Here is a 25,111-nt window from a genome sequence, read left to right as displayed (position 1 = left end):
TTGAAATATTTATTTTTTCTTTTACCTAACTTGAAGTTTTTTTGCTTCTATTTTTAAAGATTTGTTTATTTATTTGAAAGGCAGAATTACAGAGAGGCAGAGGCAGAGAGAGGGGGAGAGAGAGAGGTCTTCCATCCTCTGGTTCACTCCTCAACTGGCCACAATGGTTGGAGCTGGGCCAATCCAAAGCCAGGAGCTTCTTCTGGGTCTCCTATACAAGTGCAGGGGCCCAAGGACTTGGGCCATCTTCTACTGCTTTCCCAGGCCACAGCAGAGAGCTGGATTGGAAGTGGAGCAGCTGGGACTAGAACCAGTGCCCACATGGCATGCTGGCATTGCAGGTGGCAGCTTTACCCACTACACCACAGCACTGGCCCCTAGTTTTTTGTTTGTTTTTTTTTTTTCTTAACCTGAGAGAAGCAACATATGAGAGGAGTCTTCAACAAATTCATGAAAAATGCATGTGATAAAAATTATGTATAGATTTCAAATTTTATACACCAAAATAAACTTTTTCATTTTCTAACAAATTTTTAAAGTACCCCTGTACAACCCACTCTAATAAAGTGCTTATGTGTTGGACTTTTTTATTTTTTCAAATTTCTATTCCACTGCTTTTAGCCCTTAGAATTAACTGCTCCAAAAATGAAATGTGCAGCAGGGGAAAATTGTAGAACAATAATAACAAAGAATGTTGATTTTAACCAACTCATATGTATATTTCCTTTCTTGTGAGGATATTTGTTCACTTAGAAGCAACAGCTAAATATTCGCTTACCTCAGAGGAGGGGATTAGTAAGAGATCTTAAAAAAGTTAGAATAACCTCTCTTAATTATAGTTCTTTGGAATAAAAGGAGGAAGATTGTTTAATTGGAGAGAGGGGCAGATACCTGTCAAGTAGGAAGGTGTAATTTATCCAAGAGAAATTTACATTATAGTCACCTACTGAAAATATGTATAATATGGTTCTATTTACTACAGTAAGAAGTAAGTTGAAAGATCCTTTCATGAAAAAGATCATATGGAAACATTATTACATATGACCTTGTAGTTAGTAATGAAAAGCTGAGAAAAATTGTTGAAGATCAGGCTGACTATGCACATACAAATTTACTGTTGTACTTTTATTATTCTCATTTGCTCCCTATAAGGAAACTAAGGGTTAGGGGTATACAGAAACTAGAGTTGTATTTTTAAATCTTCTCTAAGAACTCTTACAAACTGTTACATTTTTATATCTTAGGAATGTTATTTGAATATTGTTGTCCCAATAAACCAGTATAAACATGAGATAGTATGACATGGGAAATTCTAAATATTAAGCATGCATATAAATTGATTTTGTATGGTAAGTCTGTTGATCTATAAAATCATTGAAAATAACTCTTTGTATATTTATTGAAATTTATGCTTTGGCCATTTAATGATTTTATCTGTTTTTTGGTTCTGCTACCTTAACTCTTTTTTTTAAGATTTATTTATTTATTCAAAAGTCAGAGCCACACAGAGGAGAGGCAAGGTGGGGGGGCGTCTTTCATCCTTTGGTTCACTCCCCAATTGGCTGCAACGGCTGGAGCTGTGCCATTCTGGAGCCAGGGGCTTCCTCCGGGTCTTCCACATGGGTGCAGGGGCCCAAGGCCTTGAGCCATCTTGTACTGCTTTCCCAGGCCACAGCAGAGAGCTGGATTGGAAGTGAAGCAGCCGGGTCTCAAACTGGTGTCCATATGGGATGCTGGCGCTTCAGGCCAGGGTGTTAACCCGCTGGGTCACAGCGCCGGCCCTTACCTTAATTCTATCTAGCTTTGAGGCTTTGATTTGTATCTTTTTAGCTGATTTTATCTTTGAGGACCTGAAGTCCTATTCTTTACAAGAATTGATAAGATATTCTCATGTCAGAAAGGATGCTTTCTTTAATATTTCCTCTGTACCAAGAAGAAAATCAAAAAGGGTCCATTATCAAATATACTAATATAACATATACAAAAATAAGAAATCCAAGTAGTTCAAGAAGGGAAAAAGGGAGAAGTAAAAGCCATCTTTTTTAAATCTCAGTTTCTCTCTACAAAGTTATTATTATTTATAGAAAAAGGATGTATGCATACTTCTAAATATGAATAGCTATTTCTTATTTTTAAACTTATATCATATGTAGGTAGACATGCATGTAAACCGTTGGAATAAATAAGGAAAGGACACATTATTTTGAGAGTGAAGTAATACTTCATTTTAATAATGAAATGTGTATATATATATGGAGGGGGAAGTCCTAATGATCTTTTAGTTGTACCTTCTTTGCAAAATAGCACCATAGAGTAATGGAATATTTTACTAGAGGAAATTCATTGATGAATATAGGGCTAACAATAAGGAAAGTATTTGTAAGCAATCCTGTAAAGATATTTTAGAAATAAAATATTTACTAATAGATTTAGTAACATGTTTCCAGAAGTTATAAAAACTTATGGCCATAATATTTCAAGCCCATTTTAACATTCATGAATTCCATTGTCCTGATTATAAAATTATAGACTTTATAAATCAAAACTAGGAAATAAAAATAAAAATGGAGAAACATTCATGAAAATAGTATTCATCTGACAGGAAGATTTTTGTTCAGTGGCAATGGTGTCTCTTTTAAAAATTCTTGTAACAGTATGCTCTTTGGTAAAGGAAAATTCTTAACAGAGCTTATTTCAGCTGACTTAGCTAAAACTTCCAAAACATAGGTTTCTTTCAACATAATTAAAGCCATTTTTGTACTTGTCACTTCCTCGGATGTTTGAAAAACATCAGATAATAAACAACACTTGAGAGTCACAAGACTGGAAATCTGATATTTATTCTCAGGAAAAGGATGAGAATCTGTGTTGCAAGTATTTCATCATAATGTTTGTGCCAAGTATTATTTGAAATAAATGAGAAAAAGGTATTTTATTATAACTTTTGTATAAATTGGCACTACTTGGCATTCTTTTAATGTGTGGGTTCTGGTTACATTAATGTGGACACCTGTGGAAAAGACATTGAACTGTGGTTTATTTACTTTTCTGTATATGTCATATGTCAAAATTTACAGTAAAAATAATGTATAGGGGCCAGCATTGTGTTGCAGTAGGTTAAGCTGCCTCTTAGAATGCTGACATTCCATATCAGAGTGCCATTCAAGTCCCAGCTGCTCTGCTTCCAGTTCAGCTCCCTGCTAATGTATCTGGGGCAGCAGTGATATTTGGGCTCCGGGCACCCTTGTGGGAGACCTGGATAGACTTTCTGGCCCCTGGCTTCAGCCTGGCCCAACCTGGCTTGTTGTAGCCCTTTGGGGAGTGAACCAGCAGATGGAAGATCTCTCTCTCTTTGCCTCTCTCTGTCTCTGTCACTGTGCCTTTTAGATAATAAATAAAATCTTTTAAAAAATAAAATAAGGGGGCTGGTATTTTGGTGTAGCAGATTAAGCAGCCACGTGGACATAGGCATCCCATACGGTTGTCGGTTCGAGTCCTGGCTGCTCCAGTTCTGATCCTTCTCCCTGCTAATGCACGTAGGAAAGCAGTGGGTGATGGCCCAAATGTTTGGACCCCTACCCCCATGTGGGAGACCCAGATGAACCTCTTGGCTTTGGCTTGTCCTAGTCTGGCGTTGCAGCCATTCTGGGGAGTGAACCAGCAGATGGAAGGTTCTTCTCTTTTTGTAACTCTGCCTTTTAAATAAAATAAATCTTTAAAAAATGTATAAATGATTATAAGTGGCAATAAAAATTTATACATCTTAATTTTGCATGTTCCAGGAGGTCATTGTTAATATTTAAGTATTACTTTACTTAGTTTCCATAGCTGGAGTTTTTGTGTAAGCATTGTATAGTTATAGCTTATTTTGCCATATAGTTTTCAAAATTTAACCATGGATTCTTTTTACATGAACAGTTTCATTTTCCAATATGTAACCAAAGTTTGTACACATTTGAAGATTTTGAGGTTATTTATTTTTAGCTTTTGATTCACAGCTTTTGCTCTCCCTGGGACTATATTTTTGAAGTAATGGACACTATTGCAGCTTTCTTGTTAACTTTCTAGCCTTTAAAAGCCTACTATTTTAAAATATCTGAGTTTTTTTTTTTTTTTTTTTTTTTTAGTAATTCAGGCATCATCAATCAGCTTTAAGACTGACAGAATGAGGATTTTCAGATTATTAGTTTCTTCAAACTCCCTTGTCTTTGAAGCAGTTGTATAAGTAGGATGTTCTTAAACATGTGCTTTTCTGAATATCATGTGTCTTTCTAGGTTCTATCTGATTGACTGTCAGAAAGTATCTTTCCCTTATAAACTTTCCTTACTGCTTGAGGGAGGTTTTTGTGTTATTTTAGTCCATTTGCTCATGTACTTGGGTGAAAAATCTAGTAATGGGAGAAATACATTTTTAGACGAGATGTAGTTTGATTTTTGAAAATATTCTCATGGTATTTCTGAGTTATACTTGTTTAGCATTTATCTAGAAGGCTAGTAATAAGAACCCTGACTAGTTTGTGTAGTGATTCCTGTCCTCTCCCCTCCCCTCCCCATTCATAATATTTATTTGAAAGGCAGAGTTTCACAGAGAGGGAGAGATAGATCTTCCATCCTCTGGTCTACTCCCCAAATGTCACAATGGCTGGGGCTGAGCCAAGCAGCTGGATTGGAATTAGAGCAGCTGGGACACAAACAGATGCCCATATGGGATGCCGACATTGTAGGCAGCGACTTAACCTGTTAGGCCACAACACTGGTCCGTGTAGTGATTTCTTAAAGGTACTATATCTTCTAAATCAAATTCCAGCTTCTTGTTTAAAACCTTATCCCCAGCCGAGTCCCTGCTTGTTCCATCTGCTTCTGTTCTAGCCTTTTACTGAAAAGTACAGCACCTCCACCTGTGGCATTGCCAGAGTTCAGATGCCCTTTGTTGTCTCCTTTAAGGCCTACCTCATATGCCACCCTTGCTCTTTAATCGGAAACAGTTGCTGCTCCCCCTTTGTCCCTGTGGCACCTACCATATTACCAGTATACCAGTGGGCTTGTTCCATTATCATTGTGTGTGTGCCTCTGTGGCTCTCTGTCATCTAACCTTTCTGGTTCATTGAGGTCAAGGTCATGTGCTATTTATCCATAATGCTTAGCAAGATCAGGCATTCAAGAAATGTTTGTTGAGTGGAATTGAAACATTTGATCAGACTGGACTTGTAAGTGCTAATTTGTTTCATGAAGGACTTTCCTTTTTTAAAGTTTTCTGATTTAAGGTTTATATTGTTGTTTCCTGAGAATTCAGGCGTATCTTCTGGAATAATAATTGCCTTCTCATTTATCTGTGGTTACAACCTACTTGGCAATAAAATGCCACACCTTTTTATTTTTCAATATTTGAAACTTGGCAGAAGATTTGATTAGGGAAAAGAAACTTCTGACTAAAAAAGAAGTTTATAAATTGCCTAAGTATTTCATTTGTTATGATTTTCATTTATTAGAGATTAACTGAGAAATAATAAAATTAATGTTTATTCAGTAGTGGTGAAAAATTCATGAATTAAATATTGCCATACCTACTAAATTGCTAGTTAGTAGAGAATTGTGAGAGAAAATATGATGAATATGGTAGTAATTTGTTTATATCTTGTTACATACTGCCTTAGTTTCCTAATAATTTGGACCCTTGGCAACAATTACAACAAAAAGCTTCACTTAAAGCAAACAAGATTCAATAAAGCTTAATCTAGTGTCTTTGAAGGATGTTAAAAAAAATGCATTAAATTGACCCCTCACCATTCAATTCCTGTTTTTGAAGCCAGGAAATGAAGAATGTAGCCCGATTTTTTCACTTTCAAAAGCTAGTAGATGAAATCACAATTGATTCTTTTGACAATGTTTGAAAGGTTGTTGTTGTTTTTTTTTTCTCATTTGACATGCAGCAAGGACATATGGGCGAAGGAGAGGTAACCTTATTGTTTCTAATTTTTGAATATATCAGTTGTATTTGGAGAAGACCCAGGCCTGCTCAGTTTCTAACCTTTGTGGGGAAAGAAGAAGGAAAATGAAGCACAGCTTTGAAACGTTATGTAGTTTCTGTGTTGTAGTTAACGTCTGATTCTAATTTGAAGGAGATAATGAGCTCTAGACAAATTACCAGAGTGGTAGGATTAGGATTTGAATACAAATGATTTCCATATATTATATTAGAAATTTAACTTACTTACAGCTGATGAGTTGCTTCCTTTTTCTTTCTGAAAGGATTTTCTTAGGGGAAAAGTTAACAATCTTTAACAGGGAAACTAGTCAGATTAGTCTCAAAATATCTTACTATCTTGGAGGTTCAATTATACCTAACTACCTTATGTCTGCTTTTTTAATACTGGGCATAATACATTTGGTTTAAATGAGTTGAACTAAATAAACAACTTATCTTACAAATTTTAACATTGGGGAATAAAGCTTTAGAAGTTTTAGGGAATTTCAAAGAGTCATTTCCTAATGGTACCTGAGTAAACCTTATTTTTGCTAGCTATAAGTTTTGCCTTTTGATAAGAAAGTAAGACAGTTAAATAGCTTAGATTTAAAATGTAAGTGTTTTATGAAGATCATTCAGGAAATAACTTCCAATTCTATAATCATTTTGTCTTCATTTGACATAGTATTATAGGATATATTTGTAATAAATAGTTATTATTTGCATTTGATAATGAAATTTGAGAGACCACGTGTGTCCACAGAAGGACATTGGAATGTTTCAATTGTGGAAGAACACTTGAGATGCATGTGCAGAGGATCCATTAGCAAATGCCTTATGTAGTACCTAGGTGTAAATTTGCAGCCTGGAAAGTGATAAAACAGTGCTTGAGAGATTCTGTAGTTATTTGTATTACTCTCTTTTGCTTATGATTTAAAAATTTGTATTTTACTGTCGGGTAAATATGGGAAAACTGTTATACACATTGACATCTCTGATCTTTCCACTTGTATTTTCTAGATGGTATGATTTTTAGACAGCAAATTTAATCACCAACTACCCAGCTAAAAATAACTCTATCTTTAGCATGCCTCTGGATTTTAGAATCTGTAAGACTAGATAATGCTGGATAACAGCACTAAGTGGATTTTGATTATTTCCCATTAGTTAAGGTAAACTAAACTGAGTAGTCACTTTAGAAATGGACATGTTCACTTTAAGTACTTTCTTAGGGGAAACTATGCAGGTTATATATAGTGTTTGATCTTTTAAAGAAATTTAAGTGATCCAGTACCTTATAGCCAAATTTGATACTTAATGTATGTGTCTAGGCCAGTGGCCATGGGGCCCTGCCAAAGTGGTGCAGTGTGCTGCCAACTGCTTGGAGAAGAATGCTCTCTCCTACTGTACTTCATTTCACCTTGCTGAAGTCTGGATCCCAGTGGGATACTTGAGCAGCCCTCTATTTAACCATATGCTTTCTTTCTGACTCAGTTGGGACTTTAAGTTGATAGGAATTCAAGAGCATATCTGAATGATCCTGTTACTCAGTGAGAAAAGTAAAAGCAGCAGTTTTATTCAGTCTGCCATTTTCCTTGTTTCTTATGCATGATAATCAGTGGCAAGGAACATTTATTGTTAATTTTTTTCTGGTTTTCTGTTCCAGGTCAGTCTTCACTGTTTCCAATGGAAGATGGATTTTTGGATGATGGCCGTGGGGATCAACCTCTGCATAGCGGCCTGGGTTCACCTCACTGCTTCACTCACCAGAATGGGGAAAGAGTGGAACGGTATTCTCGCAAGGTGTTTGTGGGCGGATTGCCTCCTGACATTGATGAAGGTATGTTTACAAAGATGTATTCCTAACAGGGTGCCCACAGCTACTCTCACACGTGCAGAACTTAGAGATAGTGGTGGTGGTTATTATAGTAACAGTCTTTTCGAGCTCCAGGGATTCAGTCATGATTGTGTTGTTCTCTTGCCTTAGTTCACAAAAGGAAAGGAAGCAGGGCTGTGGGAACCAGCTGAAGCAAGGGATTGGACTAAATGAAAAAAAATAAAGTCCACTGGAAAAACTGTCCAAGGATTCCTTTGTTGTGGGCAAACATAGGTGCTAACTGTCTTTTTGTCTGTGTAAGATACCTTGGCCAAATTCACTTATGTATTTTCTATTTCTTTCCCACCTTTTACAAGTACTCCATAAACATATAGTTCATTGTTTCATAGTTTAAACTCTTAGATTAAGCATGAACTTTTGAGAAATATAGCCTATGGTTGTACTTTAAGAAAGAGATTCTTGTTACATAATTTTATATTTTTTCACGCAGCAAATACTTCTATGTTTTCTAAACACCATGTTCTGTTCTCGGGCTTGTTTACAGTATGAAACAAGATAGAAGGTCCCCGTTTGCATTCTATCTCATAAGAAAATGTGTAAACGTGCAAGGAAATATCAGACAGGAGGTATTGAAGGACAAACAGGGTGATGTTATGTAGAATTATAGGGAGTCTGAAGCCGGCATTGGGGTGTAGCAAGTTAAGCTGCTACCTGCAATGCCAGCATACCATATGGGTGCTCACATGGGATTCCCAGAAGCAGCTCTGGGCCCTGACCATTGTGTCTATTTGGAGAATGAACCAGCAGATGGAAGATTGATCTCTCTCTGTCTCTCTGTCTCTGTAATTCTGCCTCTCAAATAAATGGTAAATAAATCTTTTTTTAAAAAAAGAAATATAAGGAGTCTTACTTGACTGGGTGATTAAGGAAAGCTTCTTTGAGGAAATGATATTTGAGCTGAAACCAGAATGTAGAGGCAGCCAAGCAAACATGTGGGAAGACCAGTTGTCCAGGAACATACTGTTCATTGATGGTGCTAAGTGACCCTAACAAAAATCGAACTAACAGACCTTCTAGCAATCACATATTTTGTTGCTTTCTTTCCTTATTTCTTTTGTCTGGCTTCTTGAATGGAAATGTAAATAAACTAATGTTATGGAGAATAGAATAGATTTCTCTAAAAATATAATCACAATTTTTAATAACTTTCTACATAGACAAGGATTAAATTCATTGAGCCACTTCACTTTCCTTAAGACGATCAATCTTCTTAGAAGGTTGAGGCAAAAATGGTTCCCAAATCAAAGATTGAAATAAGCATAGCATTGTTTTTCTGCTTTGTTTTGTTCTTTAGTCTGCAGTAAAATATCTTGGAGGAAGCTGTGGTGAAATTCCATCTAGTTTAAATCAATTTCTGCCCTGTCTTCAAAGAGCATAACTTGAAGACTATTGTGTTCTGCAGAATTGTGCACTAAAAATTACCCAGTCTATGGGGAAAATAGGGTTAGATACAGATCATTTAAAACCGAGTGATTTTGTACCTGAGGTTAACAAAAAGAATTAGTACCTTGGAAATAACTTGGGCAGTTCAGGCAAGTAGCTCAGCATGCTTGGGGCTGCCTCAAGGATTATTGAAATACACAAAACCAATAGAGCAGAAATGCTGACTTGCAAGCGTGAAGGCAGCACAGATGGAAGAGGGCTTCTGAGCACCTGAGGAGGTACAGACCGCCAGGAGCTAGGAAGCCTGCAAGGCTGGGAGTACATCCTTCTGCCAAGAGAGCCTTGGTTGCTACAATCATTTTAAATTTTAGTATGGAGCTGGCTGTGCTGCCTGTGCATTAGACAAGCTAGGGGCTTTTTCCTTTCCTGATTATGGTAATTCTGTTCTCACTATGCTAACTCACCTTAGCTAGGAAAAATCATTTATGAACGAGTACAACTTCATATTACACTGACAGCATTCCTCTGTGTGCCAGTCTCACATGAGCCAGACTGCATCATAAAAACAGATTTCATAGAAGAATAGACTACTGTTTCCCAATCTAGGAGAGGTGATAATAGTTCTACAAGATGAGAATTTTAATATATACTGGCTCCATCTCTTGTGTTCCTCTGTCCTGACTTATCTATACATGCTTGCCTGTTCTTCCCAGAAGTCTTTTGAAAATTTATTTTCCTATAATCTAATTAGTTATTCAAATATATAAATAAAAATATATAAAAACATAAAATAATTTTATCTTTTAAATTAATGGCGAAGTATGATCCGACCATCCCTTCAGTGCATATCTTCTTTCCTGCCTCTCTTTCCCTCCAGCCTCAAAATATTGTTGTCCAAGACAGTGAAATGGTGAGGGGGAAGAGGGTAGCTAGTGGAGGAGTCTGTTTAGATATGCCATGCGACTGCTGAGTAGTATGCCTGGTATCTAAGAAATTGGAACAATAAAATCTAGGGTACAAGCTGGAGGCTAGCAAGGTAGATAAAAGATTGGTTATTCTGAGCAAGTAAGTAAATACATCATAGATCATGGGAGCTTCTTTTCTCACCATGAAAGGAGAATTTAAAAAACTCAGGGAGGTAGCAAGTATGGTGGAATAGTGCATTGAACTGCTACTTGGGACACCTCATCCCATATCCGAATACCTGCAATTGGATCCTGTTTCTATTTCTGACCCAGCATTTCTACTAATGAGCCTGAAAGGCAGCAGATGATAGCCCAACTTCTTGGGTTCCTGCTACCCATGTTGGAGATCCGGATGGAATTCCTGGCTCCTTGCTTCAGCCTAACTCAGCCTCTGCTGTTGGCAGGCATTTGAGGAGTGAACCAACAGATGGAAGATCTCTCTCTGCCTCTCCCTCTGTCACTCTGAGTTTCAAATGAGAAAGTAAATAAATCTAAAAAAGAAAAGAAAAAAAAACCTAAGATGTTGTAATGGAATTGGAAATATCAATATGAACTGATTTACTTTTATAAACACACAGACTCAGAAATAGTTCTATATTAGTCTTTCATACTTAAACTAAAATACCTAAAAGGAACTTCTTAGGAAGGAAGAAGGTTCAGTTCAAAGGTTCACAGTATTGAGTTCTGGTATCTGGTGGAGCTAAAGGATGGTGGAGGGGCGATTGTATGGCCAACCAAAAAATCAGAAACAGCACACTCCTACCATCTATATAGTTTCCTTCTAATACCGTGAATCAACTTGTGCTGACAACATAATGTAATCCAGTCACTTTCCAGAAACACTGCTTTCAGGCATCATAATTAGGTCAAGTCTCTGCCCTTAATCTATCAACCATTAATATTAATTCATTAGATGTTAACATAAGACTTTGGGATTTAAACATCTACATGAGTTTGGAAAGCTAACTCCTGTTTCAACCATACCAAGTTAAAAATGTATGTTTGTATTCATTTATGTTTTAGTTTTGAGAAGACTTAGAGATAATGAATACCATTAGCAATGACTTTATGGAGCACCTGAATCTCAGTTTCTAGAAAACCTTTGCCATTGAAAGGAACCAATACATCTTGATAAAAATGACTGATGGTAGGACTGGGGCAAGGAGAGAACGAGAGGAACGTGGAGTATCTTCTTGGGCCAGAAAGTATAAAAATGCTTAAAGAATGATGGAGATAGATCAGAAGATTCCACTGGCCAAATTGAGCATCAAAATAAATGAAGAGAAAGTTAGATTACAACTCATTGAATAAATAGGTTCATATTGATATAAATAAAAGAAACAGAAGAGAACGCTCTTCCTTAGTACATAATAGTAACTAGTAAATGTCGAAGGAATGGTGAAAATAGAAATCAGCATTTGACGACCATCACTGTAGTTGATGTAGGCAGGAATTTTCAGTGGATGCCAAGGTTGATGAGAGAAGAGGATTTTGGTGATTGTTAACACAGTGTCCCCCTGCAAAATGCTAAACAGATACAAAAGGAAAAATGGTTTACTTTTGGTAGAGAAACCATCAAGATTAACATGCCCAGTGGTGTGGTGGGGCAGCATTGTATCATTATAATGGTATTCCTGTTTGGAATGCCAGGCATGAGTCTGGTCATGGGGAAGCAGTGCACATCTCTCTCTCTCTCTAAAGCCCACACGTGATCCATCCTGCGGGTAGTAGACATTTACATTACTTCCCTGGTTTTGCTCTTTTTAAAAAAAAAAAAAAAAGATTTATTTACTTATTCGAAGGTCAGAGTTGTACAAAGAGAGTAGGAGAGATAGAGAGCAAGAGATAAAGAGATTTCCATTCGCTGGTTCACTCCCCAACTGGCCACAACAGCTGGAGCTGCGCTGATCTGAAGCCAGGAGCCAGGAGTTTTTTCTAGGTCTCCCACGTGGGTGTAGGGACCCAAGGACTTGGGCCATCTTCTACTGCTTTCCCAGGCCATAGCAGAGAGCTGGATCAGAAGTGGAGCAGCCGGGACCTGAACCAGTGCCCATCTGGGATGCTGGCATTGCAGGCGGCAGCTGTACCTGCTACGCCACGACGTATAGATCTCAACTGAGGGCCATTATTATCTTAAGTCAATCTGAGCTACTCTGACAAAATACCATAGAGTGGGTTGTTTATAAACAAAATAATTTTCTCAATGTTCTGGAGACTGGGAAATCCAAGATCAAGGTGCAGCAGAGTCATTGTCTGGTGAGCGCCTTCCTTGTAGATGACTGTCTTTTCACTGTAATAGCATATGGGCCTTTTCTTCTATAAGGACACTAAGTCCATTGGTGAGGGCTCTACTCCTGAACCTGATCACGTACTAACCCCTCTCACCCCTCAAACACCTCTTACTGAGGGTTAGGCTCCAGCACCAAGAGTCAGACCATAATAGTCATTCTGCAGAGTGAATATGAAAGGTAGGAAGGAATGAGGAGCTGTGCAAATTCAAAAAGCCTGATGCTCCAGGAATATAACCTGTAAATATAACATTTTCTGGGTAGGATTCTGGATCACAAAGGAAAAAAGATATATTTGGGTAGTTTGAAATGTAAATTGGGCAGTAGTATTATATCAGTGTTGATTTCCTGATTAAGAGGTTGATGCTTTATAAAGACCTGACCTTGCTTTAAGCAGGGATCAACAGTTCTGTTTTGGTGGTACCAAGAATCATGTCAAAAAGATAATGGATGAATGGCTAGATTTGCATACAGATAGGAAGAGGAAAGGGAAGGTAGCAGGAAGAGAGTGAAGGCAAATGTGCAAAGTATCAATGAAGGGGATGCAGATGTTCTTCTGTTCTTGGATAGTATGGATTTAAACCTTTTTAAAGAAACTATTTCCAAAAAATTATCATAAAAATATTTAACTCTAATGTTTGTGGTTTGTTGTTCATTAGATGAAATCACAGCTAGTTTTCGTCGCTTTGGCCCTTTGATTGTGGACTGGCCTCATAAAGCAGAGAGCAAATCCTATTTTCCTCCTAAAGGTAATTCTCAAGATTCAACTTATATGTACAGTTTTTCCTTCTGTTCCATTTATTTCATAAAAGTTTACCATAACTTGAAAATTTTTCATCGCTGAACTTGCATATCTCCAAATTCATCTTTAAAATTTTTGCCTGATATACTTTTAATTCAAATTTATTCTAAAAGATATTTGAAGGTATTGTCAAAATAGTATATGTTGTTAATATTCAGGCTGTTAGTATGAATGTTTTGTTTTTCCCCACTTTCTGCTTCTCTCTTACTTAGTTTATGCTCCCTTTCCCCTGAGGAATTACAAAAAAGGAAAAAAAAAAAAAAGAAACATAAACTGCCTCTTTCTTTTTCCTTCAGGCTATGCATTCCTGCTGTTTCAAGATGAAAGCTCTGTTCAGGCTCTCATTGATGCATGTATTGAAGAAGATGGTAAACTCTACCTGTGTGTATCAAGTCCCACTATCAAGGATAAGCCAGTAAGTGTGGTGTAGCCTAAAATAGCTTTTTGTTCTTGTCTGTACTGTTGTCTCCATAGACATCTTGATTTGTATGTTGTACTTAATTGACTTGTTTGTAAATAGAATCTAAATTTTAAAAAAGTTATTTGGTTGTTAAGCTCCTAGTATTGACAATGTGTTTATCTGTGCATGTTATTTTGAAATTGGATTTTTTGTTAGTTGACATATTATTGAGTCTTTACTAGTGAAAGACTTCACTTGGTAATGCATTTGATAAAAATAAAGTAGCTGAATTTCCTCAGTAATTAATAGAAGTCAAATCACAAATATATGTATGTCTTTTTCCTTCCTCTCTTTGGTCCAGATTTTGCCCAGTACTGTCCTTAACTTTTTGCATATGATACAGCCCCATAGTAAAATGGATCATGTGTATATGTAGCTATATATAGACAGGTACACTGCATAATGTCTTTTTCTTTATCATAAAAAAGTCTTCAAGAAGAATAGCAACTGGCTGATTCTTATGGATCTGGCAATCAACAATTTATTAACACTCAGTACCTAGTGTATTGAGTACAGTGTAAAATAAAGTCATTAATGGGCCCAGAACAAGTAAAAATTTGGGGAGCTTCCCTTGTTTTTTGAGATTTTCTAGGTAAGGACCATTCTTCTACGGTCTGTGGCTTGGACTGTTTCTGCTTGACTTATTTAGGTTCCCTGCCAATCCCTGTAGGAATTTGAATTTGGGATCTCTAGCACAGGACTTTGTTTGAATGCAAGTTCAGGAATACCTAGCTGTCAACCCATAGCCTTTGATGTGGACATTTAGCAGTTCATAAATGAAAACAATTTTAAATGAGGCACAGGATTATTGACCTATTGGACATACTGAAGTGATTTTTATTAAAAATTTTATTGCAAATATCAATATTTGTACTTTGAAAGGCTTTTTGAGATGAGATTGTTAATATCAGAAGTGGTTTCCATTTCCTAGTCATACCCTGGGTGTACAATCCTAGTCTGATTGCCATGGGGATACCGTGCTAAATTTAAATTATGTAGATATTATGGGGGTTGGGTTTACTAAAGGCCTACTTAAACTGAAAAACAGCTAATCCACTTATAGGCAATTAAGGATATGTTAAATGATTTGGCTTATCGTAGCCCTTAAATTGAACTTAACACCTTGGTTCCATTTACTCTAAAAAATGAAGGGTTGGTATACACTCTTTTTAAAAGGTCTTCTTGTTTTACAGCTTTTTGTTTGTGATGACATGGATTATCACTTTTAAAAATATATCTGCAGTAACTTTAAACTCTTTCTCGTGTAAATTGCCTGGATTAAGAATGAAACATTTTGGTTTGCACACTTCTTAGGTACAGATTCGGCCATGGAATCTCAGTGACAGTGACTTTGTGATGGATGGTTCACAGCCACTGGACCCACGGAAAACTATCTTTGTTGGCGGTGTTCCTCGACCATTACGAGCTGGTATGATTAAACAGACCAGAAACCTCTATGCTCTAACATAAGAAATATATAGATTTTCAGAATAAATTTTCCATAAGCATTTGAGTTAATGTGTAAGAGTGAGAGTTTTGTGTCAAAGTGTCTAGGTGTGGATTTAAGTGACCCTTTCCTGGGGTCATTAATGACCCCTTTCCTGGGTCACTTAAATAATACTTGAGTAACCTTGGACAAATTATGCAGTTTCTCTTAGAATTCTCAGTTTTCTCACCTGTCAAATGCAGTGAAAAGTGTAAGTACTTTTAGAACTCGGCACAGTACTTAGTGTAATGCCTCACAGTGCTCGTCGTTATTACTCTCATCATCATCTGAAGAAAGGAACGCCTTCAAGAACAGATTATGGATCAAGGTAGTCAGCATTTGTTTCTCATGTCCTCATATGCTCAGCAGCTGCTTACTGAGTTCTGAAACAGAATAGGGTTCTCGGCCATGTGTCACGTGTTTAAGATTAGTACTTGCAGAGATTATATTCTCAATTTCAAATAATTTGAGATTTAACAGTATGAATAAGATTTTTAAAAACCATAAAATGAATGCAAATGCAGTTTTATTCTAAATATTTATATGAAAAAAATGTGTCTAGACTCTAGGGAAAGGTAAACAGGATTTGGATGGAGATAGGTTAGGAGGGCCATAAACAGAGTCTCCCAATTTGTTTTCTAGAGTTAATGTAATTATTATGGTGAGCAGTACATTGTTAACTGGTAAATATAGGCAGAAACATAGTACAGAGCAGATAAACCTGGGGCACCAAGTCCAGTGCTGTCACTGAGCTGTCTGTGGCCTTGGACGGACTGAACACCCTCTGTGACTCAGTTTCCTCAGGAAACAACTGTTCACCTCATAGGAGGGTCGTGAAGAATAACAGGGAACATAAACTGTTGCTCATAGTTTAAACATTAAATGTTAACACAGTGGACAACTAGTTGTAGTAATAATTTTGGGTTTAATAAGTATAATAATGATGTGAGTTCAGAGTACAGATGAACTACTTTTGATGAAATCATTGGTGTGCCAGATGAATTTTCCAGATTTAAAATACTCCTTTTGCTCATTTCTTACTTAGTGGAACTTGCGATGATAATGGATCGGCTATATGGAGGTGTGTGCTATGCTGGGATTGATACCGACCCTGAGCTAAAATACCCAAAAGGAGCTGGGCGAGTTGCGTTCTCTAATCAACAGAGTTACATAGCTGCTATCAGTGCCCGCTTTGTTCAGCTGCAGCATGGAGAGATAGATAAACGGGTAAGATCTAAACTACATTCTGAGAAGTCCTAGAAATTGACTTCTAAATATGTCAACTAATATTTGAATGGGGGAACTTTTAAAATTTTATTTATTTATTTGAATATCAGAGAGAGGGAGAGACAGAGAGGTCTTCCATCCTCCGGTCCACTCCCCAAATGGCTGCAGCGGCTGGAACTGGGCCAGTCCAAAGCCAGGAACCAGCAGCCTCCTCCTGGTCTCCCACATGGGTGCAGGGGCCCAAGGACTTGGGCCATCATCCATTGCTTTCCCAGGCACATCAGCAGGGAGCTGAATTGGAAGTGGGGCAGCACTGCAGAAGGGGGCTTAACCTGCTGTACCACAGCAGCCATTGCTGGCCCTGGGAAACCTTTTTTGTTTGTTTGTTTTAATGATTTATTTATTTATTTGAAAGTCAGAGTTACATAGAGAGGAGAGACAGAGAGAGAGACGTCTTCCATCCGATGGTTCACTTCCCAATTGGCCGCACTGGCCGAAGCTGCGCACATCTGAAGCCAGGAGCCAGGAGCTTCCTCCAGGTCTCCCACGCAGGTGCAGGGGCCCAAGGACTTGGGCCATCCTCTACTGCATTCCCAGGCCATAGCAGAGAGCTGGATCAGAAGTGGAGCAGCCGGGTCTCGAACCGGCGTCCATATGGGATGCTGGCGCTTCAGGCCAGGGCGTTAACCTGCTGTGCCACAGCACTGGCTCCTAGGGAAACCTTTTTTGAATGATTAACTGAATGAATGATTGGATGGGTGGATGGAGGTAACAGTTTAGGAAAGATTAACTGAAGTAAACTAATTATATTTTCTGGTTAGGGTACTCAAAAAGCTGAGAGAAGCAATTTGAAGAAAATTTTTGTATGTACTGTACAGCATACCTTTAGTTGACCCAATAGGAATAACTGATGGCTATCAATTTAACATCACATAAAGTTCTCCCATTCTGGGGCTGGCACTGTGACATAGTAGGCTAAGCATCTGCCTGCGGCCCTGTCATCCATATGGTGCTGGTTCATGTCTTGGCTGCTTCTTTTCTGATTTAGCTCTCTGCTTATGGCCTCAGAAAGCAGTGGATTTGGCCAGGCTCAGCCTTGGCCATTGTGGCCATTTGGGGAGTGAACCAGCAGATGGAAGATCTTTCTCTGTCTCTGCTTCTCTCTCTCTCACCCTGCCTTTAAAAAAAAAAAAAAAAAAAATCCCAAATTCCCTTTACTGTGTTATACCATGAATAACACAATACTGTGTTGTAACAATACTATGTTATTCATGTATGAACATGAATGTGCTTGAGATTCCCTGACCTTTTTTCAATCTTGGTACATCATGAATACTCCAGAAATCTCTATTTCTCAAACATTTGATGGAATAAATTTGATGGAATAAATTTACTTGCAAGACTGCTTCTATTAGAAATCTTTCATCATAAAAGATAAAGTCAAATAAATTATCTTTTCATTTGTAGTCTAATTTTCCACCTGGAATTGGGTCATAACTATTTAGCATTATTTTCAGCACTTTTTAAATTCCCCTTTGGTGAGTTTACTTCTCAGAATCCCAAGGCTGGGGAAAAACTGAAAACGACTTCTTTCCAATGTATAATATTTAAAAATCTTTGTTTAAAGTGTCCTGTTTCTTTGTGTTCACAGAGTTATTTCTGTGTTTCATGAATTGAACACATGTTTTAGTGTCCAGGACAGGAAATCTCTGTCCTCATGAGTTAATGTTCTTGTAGAACTGTGCTCTATACCAATACTAGTCAAAGTATGGTCTGTAAAGCAATTGCCAATCTGCAAACTATTATTAGTTTGTAAGAAGACAGGACTTTACATCAGAATACGCATCAACTGCATTGCTAAACACAATGTTTATTGAGTTCAGTTGATGATTTCTCATAGAAACATCTTCTGGATGAAGAAAGCAATATGTTGATTTATATTCTGGTGTAAACTCTTTATTTCATGGTAGACTGGCGCTTTCATGAGTACTGCCATTGATATCCAACACTCTGAAGCGTTGGCTCAAAAAAACTCTTAGTGATTGATTTTATTGTGCTGTTCTCAATTCATAATGTAGAAACTGTCAAGTCAATAGTGGTTTATACTTGCTGTTTGGTTACATGCGTGTAGATTATATTTCAGTGGCAGTAACAAATGTAAGTTAATAATGGTCATCCTGCAATACACTGAATATATAAAAGAGAAAGGGGGAAGGAGACAATATTAGTTGCAGTATATGTTAATATGTGCTTACTTGTTTTTTATCCCCCCTAAAAAATATCTACATCTCACCCTTGCTTCTAACACAGGCTTCAGAGTTGTGAGGTTAGTCATTAGAAATTTAGACTTAATTTTTTCTGCAGTGACACTCTTTGCTGAGTGTTCTTTACACTCCAGAGATGTGTAGGGAACCGTCTCAGGGCCAGAAGTGGAATGCTGCAGTTACGCATGCCCTTCCTCCTTCCGTGGCACTCTTCTCCTTTGTCCGTGGCTCTCCTTTGTCAGGATTCCTTGTCAGAACTGTGTGGAACCAATGATGGTGACAGGCTGGTGGAAGGGGCTCGCATCCACGCGTTTCTCCAAAGCTAAACATAGTCGGCCCTCTTCTAGCTGGTGAATTAATCGCTGGGTTATTTTTAATACTTGAGAGGCTCAGATGACGAGCTGACCTGTTGCACACTGCAAGAGGCCCAGTTAGACTTGAATAAACCATTGTTTTTGACAGAGAACAAAAGCAAGCTTTTGCATCTTGATGAGGGCTGGAGTTCTAGATCTGTGATTGTAACATTGTAAACAGACCTTGAACCAGGCCTACTGACGGCTCAGAAGCTGGTGATGCAAAGTGGCGCATCTTCCCGCGGACCTGAGTATTGGAAGTGCTCTGGGCGGAACTTGGAAGCTCTTAGTTGGCCTTTTTAAAATTATCATTTCAGGGCCCGTGCTTGCAGCGCTGGCACACCGGGTTCTAGTCCCGGTTGGGGCGCCGGATTCTATCCCGGTTGCCCCTCTTCCAGGCCAGCTCTCTGCTGTGGCCTGGGAAGGCAGTGGAGGATGGCCCAAATGCTTGGGCCCTGCACCCGCATGGGAGACCAGGAGAAGCACCTGGCTCCTGGCTTTGGATCAGCACGATGCGCCAGCCGCAGCGGCCATTGGATGGTGAACCAGCGGCAAAAAGGAAGACCTTTCTCTCTGTTTCTCTCTCTCACTATCCACTCTGCCTGTCAAAAAAAAAAAAAAAATTATCATTTCAGATAGGACAAAAATCAAGATCTGATTAAAATAAGGGTTTATGTCTATGAAAAATCTGTGGTTTTAGTCTCATGATGTTCTCAACTCTTTAGGCTTTACTTTATGATTTCTGGTGAAGTTATTTTTTTTTCCTTTGAAAGGTGTTTGTTTAGAAAAACTTAAATGTACAGTGATAGGTATAAAAGCCTGACCAGTCTCTTAAAAGATACACTGTCTTTAGTTTCTCTAAGTGAATCACTGGCACTTTCTTCTTGGACACGTTGGCACAGATTAATTCAGACAGTGTATGCAAATGTGCATGTTTGGTAAGAGCTGCCTGGTTCAGTCACTGGAAAAGGTAAACTCTCTTTTATTTTTGCTTGCAGGTGGAAGTTAAGCCATATGTCTTGGATGATCAGCTGTGTGATGAATGTCAGGGGGCCCGTTGCGGGGGAAAGTTTGCTCCATTTTTCTGTGCTAATGTTACCTGTCTGCAGTATTACTGTGAATATTGCTGGGCTGCTATTCATTCTCGTGCTGGCAGGGAATTCCACAAGCCCCTGGTGAAGGAAGGCGGTGACCGCCCTCGGCATATTTCATTCCGCTGGAACTAAAGGATAACTAACTACAGTGCTCATTTTCAGGCCTCAGAATAAGTGCACTCTTCTGTTAATTGTGGCCCCTTCCTCACCCTCCTCACGCGGCATGTCCTTTTGTAGCAGTCTGTAACTTAACAATAGTATAATGAGAAGAATGACCTATAATATAGGTGTTTTGTAGATTCTTGTGTCACTGCAAACAATACATATGAACTCCTTTTTCTTATTGACATCAGGTTGCATGGAAGTTTTAATCTCTTGTTCTGCCGGAGACCAAGAGGATCCAAACTTCCTGCAACATTTTCTTAGAGGAGAGAAAGAATTATTAAAAGAGAAATTAAACAATAGAGTATTTTGGGTTTTTAATTAAATTATTGTTAATAATATAACATATAAGAATACTTTTATTAAAATAACCATGCAACAGTAACACTATCGGTCTATCCTGACACAACTTTTCCCCCAGGAAAGTGCTTTTGCCTTTTCCTTTCCTTTCTTTCATCTTTTTTGTCTCTCTTTTTTTCATCCCCTTTTTATTCTTTTAACAGCAATGGAGGAAGTTAACAATTATTAACAGGAAAGAGCATGTTAAAGCAAACAAATGCATGAGCAAGACTGAGCAGCATTATAATTAATTTTAAGGGTTTTGAGGCTGACTATAATTTTATTATGTCTCAAAGTTACTACCACATCAGAAAAAAAATAGTGAAGTAGGCAGAGCTATGTTTATTTTCTTTTAAGAGCTTTTAAAAGTCAGAATGTAGAATTGGGTAAATTTACTACTGAGGGGAGTGCACTTATTTAACTTACTTATCTGGTCACAGCCCCAGGAAACCTACCAAAGCTAGAGTGAATGACAACTGGTGGGAAAACTAGCATTTCCTCTCCTGAAGAACAAATGTATACATTTTATTTTTGATGTTATATATAAACTCTATATCCTAATTTACTAACACACATCAGGTGTCAGCCTTTGCTCTCCATTTTGACGTTTTTTTTTTTAAAAAAAACAGCAACAACAACAGATCTAGAGATACCTCAAGGACATCATTTTTTTATTTGTATTATAGTACACCTGTCACCGAAACTGGAAGACAAAAACAGTATACAAATTGGCTGCTGATTGGCTTACTTTTAGAGTTAAAGTTACTTTAAATATCCTGTAATTTAGTTGTAACATAGAAAAATGAAAAAAAAAGTAGTTGCAAAGTGTTCTGCACTGTTGAACTAAGTAACTGTGTAAATCTGTGCAAAGGTCCGTATGTTTATCCTACTCTTCCTATAAAATAAAATAACATTACAGTTTCAGAACTTAGCATGGGACATAGTCAGTGTTTGAAGTGCCAACTTCATCAAGTAATGCATGCTTTATTATAAATACAATTCTAGCTTTGAAAGACGTTATTATGTGTTGAACGGTATGCTTCAGGGGTAAATTTAAGATGGTCTCTTGAAGCCCTAGTCATGGAGGTAACTTTTATTTTAATTGACATTCTTTTATTAAATGCCCTATCCACCATCAAAAGGATTATTATCAGTGTGCAAAACATTGAAAACAAAACATCTGATGGCAGTCTTGCTAGTTGTGCTACCTAACAGTACCATCTTAGATCCTTCAAAACCAAAGACTTGCCCCAGCACTGCTGTGGAACCACCTGGCTGATGACCCCTACTGATTATCTTAAGGAAAAGCAGTCCTTTAGTTTGAATACAGGCTTTAATGAACTATACCTGTTAAGTTCCAAAGGTCAAAATGGAGGCATTTGCTGTCTGATAGTCAAGCATAGAAAGGGAGCTGCTTTTAAAAAATTCCCCGCCAATAGTGAGAGCCAAGTCATGCGAATGGAGGGTGCTCTTGTGTAGCTGGTCAGGGACTTTTTTCTTTTCTCCTGAACTACATAATTCTAATTGGAATGTTCATTTGCCTCTTTTTTATTTTTTTAATTGCTTGTAGGTAGGTGGCTTGGGGTGTGCTATTGTGCTGTTCCTACTCAGTAAACAGGTGTGATGAGTTAACAAGAAATAACACTGTTTGAGAACTAGCTTTGAATAATAATTTTCCCTTTGTACATGACCTGCTGAATTTCGGTACAGTGTTTTTGTAGCTAACTTATTTTGTCATGCACATAATGTATATTTGTTATGCACTACTTTTGTATATCTTGTTTTTCCAACAGTGAACATTTTTAGGCACACTTTTCACTGACGGGATATCTCTTTATGCAATACCTCAATTTTTCATATTGCAAAGAGTAGCTTTTTGTACTTTTATTACTGAGAGATCTTCATATACTTCATTTTTTAATATAAATAATTTTAATAAATTTTATTTTCTTATATTCTGCTTTTTATACATTTCAGTGCTCTGCATACATTTTAAATTATGAATGTTGTGCACTGGCAATGCTATTTTAGAGTCTGCAGAGAAGAGAAAGCATGTTGCTTAAACATCCTTCCCCAGCACCAGCTATTGGTGTACCGATAATTTAAGAAATAGTCTATGTAAAGTCACAAATTAATGAAAAAAAAATGCGCATGAAAATGACAGATAACACTGTAGTTCCTTAAAAAAAAAGTTAAATGCATAAGCATAGGGTAGAAATTTAAAATAACAAAGTTGTCTACAGCTTCTTACTAAGTTTTTAAAATTATTCATAAAATGCAGACACTTTTGGTGAATGTTTAGCCATTTTTAATATTAATAAATTGATGTTAAGTGTTTGATTCAGAGATGTCTGCTCTTTTAAATTATATATAAGAAAAAAAAATAGCCTGCCGTGGGACAGGTGTGTAATGTTAGTATGCATGACTAATGTAAGAAATCGTTATTCTACTAATACTTACTTGTGATTGTGTGACAAGCGTGTTTACAGATTATTTGGTTACACTTCAATTTACAGGGCATAAACAATGATTATCTATTACTCTGAACTTTATTGATTACATGTCCTTCAGATTACATGGGATTGTAGTGGGAGTTACCATGTAACTCAGACATAATTAACATGTAATTAGTTTACAGATTTTAGGGTATCACTTCAATTTACCAAGCATGTAGTTCTAGGCACTAGCATGGCACCAGCCATGTACTTACAATGTAGTTACAGAGTAATTACATGGTTATTTTTGCAATGTAAAATAAAGTGTTTCTGATTATTTTCTATGTAAAGGAACCCTCTCCTCTCCCCTTCTGGTCCCCACGCTTTGGTATAATATATATACTTCTCCATACACAGACCTCTGCAGAATGCAAAATAAAACTTGCAGTGAATGACTTTAGCATTTTATGAGAGTGCTGTTGGAAAGACTTGATAATTCACCCCTTTTGTTTTGAAGAGTTGAATCTTCTGTTAAAAGGTGATTTAAAACTTGAATGTGATGAATTGTGGCAAGTTAACTTCAAGTTATGTGCAATACTTATTTCAAACTTTTGAAAGATCTTTGCAGTGTAATTCTTTGTTTTTAATTGCAGACATTTAAAAATGTCATTTTCTACTGTTAAGAGTAATCCTCTTTCTTGCTGGTGTTTCTAAAGAAAAGAATCAGAAATCAATCTTTCTACTAATGTAAATTTGAGATTATTTTTAAAAATGGAATAAAAGAAGTTTTGGTCATTTGCTTTATTTTATTATCTTATTTTAAAGCTACTGTGATTGATAGCATTGTAAGAATTGGGACAATATTGTATTCAACTGTTTTATTTTTTATATTTTTAAAATTTAAAGTATAATTAGTTTTTATAATTTTCATCAGATTTTTGTTATATTTTTTGGAAGTGAAACTTTTAGCAAGTGGGTGTCTAGTTTTTACTAATCCCTAATTTTTTTTTCCCGTGTATTGCTCATATTATCAGAAGGAAAAGTTATTTAAGTATGTCAGTTAATTGTACTACTTGGCTGAATTTCCATATAGTTTTTACTGTGTATGGGGAGGTTGTAGTATTTATTATAGCATTTTAAATAAGGGTAATTCATTTTTTATTAAAGTCATTTTCACGTTAAGTTCCTATTTTTGTATGTTCTACTCTTAAGTTATATAACACAGTTCCTTTTTTTAAAAGAGTTCATTTGTTGAAGTGCTAGTGAAAAATTAATGTTATTAAATAGTTTGCAAATGACTATTTATACCAGTATGCATATAATTTTTAAATATTTGTAATGTGAGATGTTGAATGAATAAAACTTTTAACTCAGATTTATTTTAATATATTTATTTCATTTCAATAAAAGTAGAGTATGCTTCCATGGTTGGGACTATAACCGTTTTAAAATGTTAGGAATGTACTGTGCGGGACCAAGGCAGAACAAAGCAATATGGAAAATGCTCATTCCTGTGAGGACTCGTGCCAGTGGCACTGTTTGTGCAAACCTGTAGCTCGGCGGTCCCCATGTCTTTGGCCTGTACTGTTGTCTCACATGCTGCCCTGAAGGGTTCTGTTCTTCTGTAGCCTTCACTGTGTATGTGGGGTGTCAGCCCAGGAGTGGTCCGTCACCTGCCAAAGGCCAAATGTTCAATCAAAATAAAAAATGTTGAACAGTGAAAATAAATATGTGGGGAGGTTTAATTTTGAGTTTTTATTAATGAAGAGCCTCAATTTCGGGCCACTCTACAAGAGGGCTTGAAAAACAAGTCTTTCAAATTCCAGTTTCCACTTGCTCTAGATTTCAGTGTCATAGGGTATAGTTTCTGAGAGTAGTGTGTAGATTGGACATGCTGTCTTTGATTGGATCCATTGATCATGTCGACTACAAGTATTGTAGAATGTTTATATTTTAACCTACACTTTCAAACTTCTAAGGTTAGGATTTAT

At 37.1% G+C, this 25,111-nt stretch overlaps 1 protein-coding gene across 2 annotated transcripts in view; it reads left to right on the top strand.

Annotated features, from left to right (window-relative positions):
* The window catches only part of CPEB4 (cytoplasmic polyadenylation element binding protein 4), a 67,731-nt gene extending 46,431 nt beyond the window's left edge, over positions 1-21,300 (top strand). For both annotated transcript variants that reach the window (XM_062188671.1, XM_062188670.1), the window contains 6 exons: positions 7,632-7,805; positions 13,158-13,247; positions 13,597-13,715; positions 15,075-15,189; positions 16,292-16,473; positions 20,089-21,300. In XM_062188671.1, the coding sequence (XP_062044655.1) occupies positions 7,632-7,805; positions 13,158-13,247; positions 13,597-13,715; positions 15,075-15,189; positions 16,292-16,473; positions 20,089-20,316 (908 nt within the window). In that variant the 3' untranslated portion in view covers positions 20,317-21,300. The remainder of the gene's footprint in view (positions 1-7,631; positions 7,806-13,157; positions 13,248-13,596; positions 13,716-15,074; positions 15,190-16,291; positions 16,474-20,088) is intronic.
* The last annotated feature ends 3,811 nt before the right edge of the window (positions 21,301-25,111 follow it).

This window comes from Lepus europaeus, chromosome 4 (assembly GCF_033115175.1).
Source record: "Lepus europaeus isolate LE1 chromosome 4, mLepTim1.pri, whole genome shotgun sequence".
NCBI classification, from domain to species: Eukaryota; Metazoa; Chordata; class Mammalia; order Lagomorpha; family Leporidae; genus Lepus; species Lepus europaeus.
Note: the sequence above shows the minus strand (reverse complement) of the source record. Positions and strands in the feature narration are given on the sequence as shown.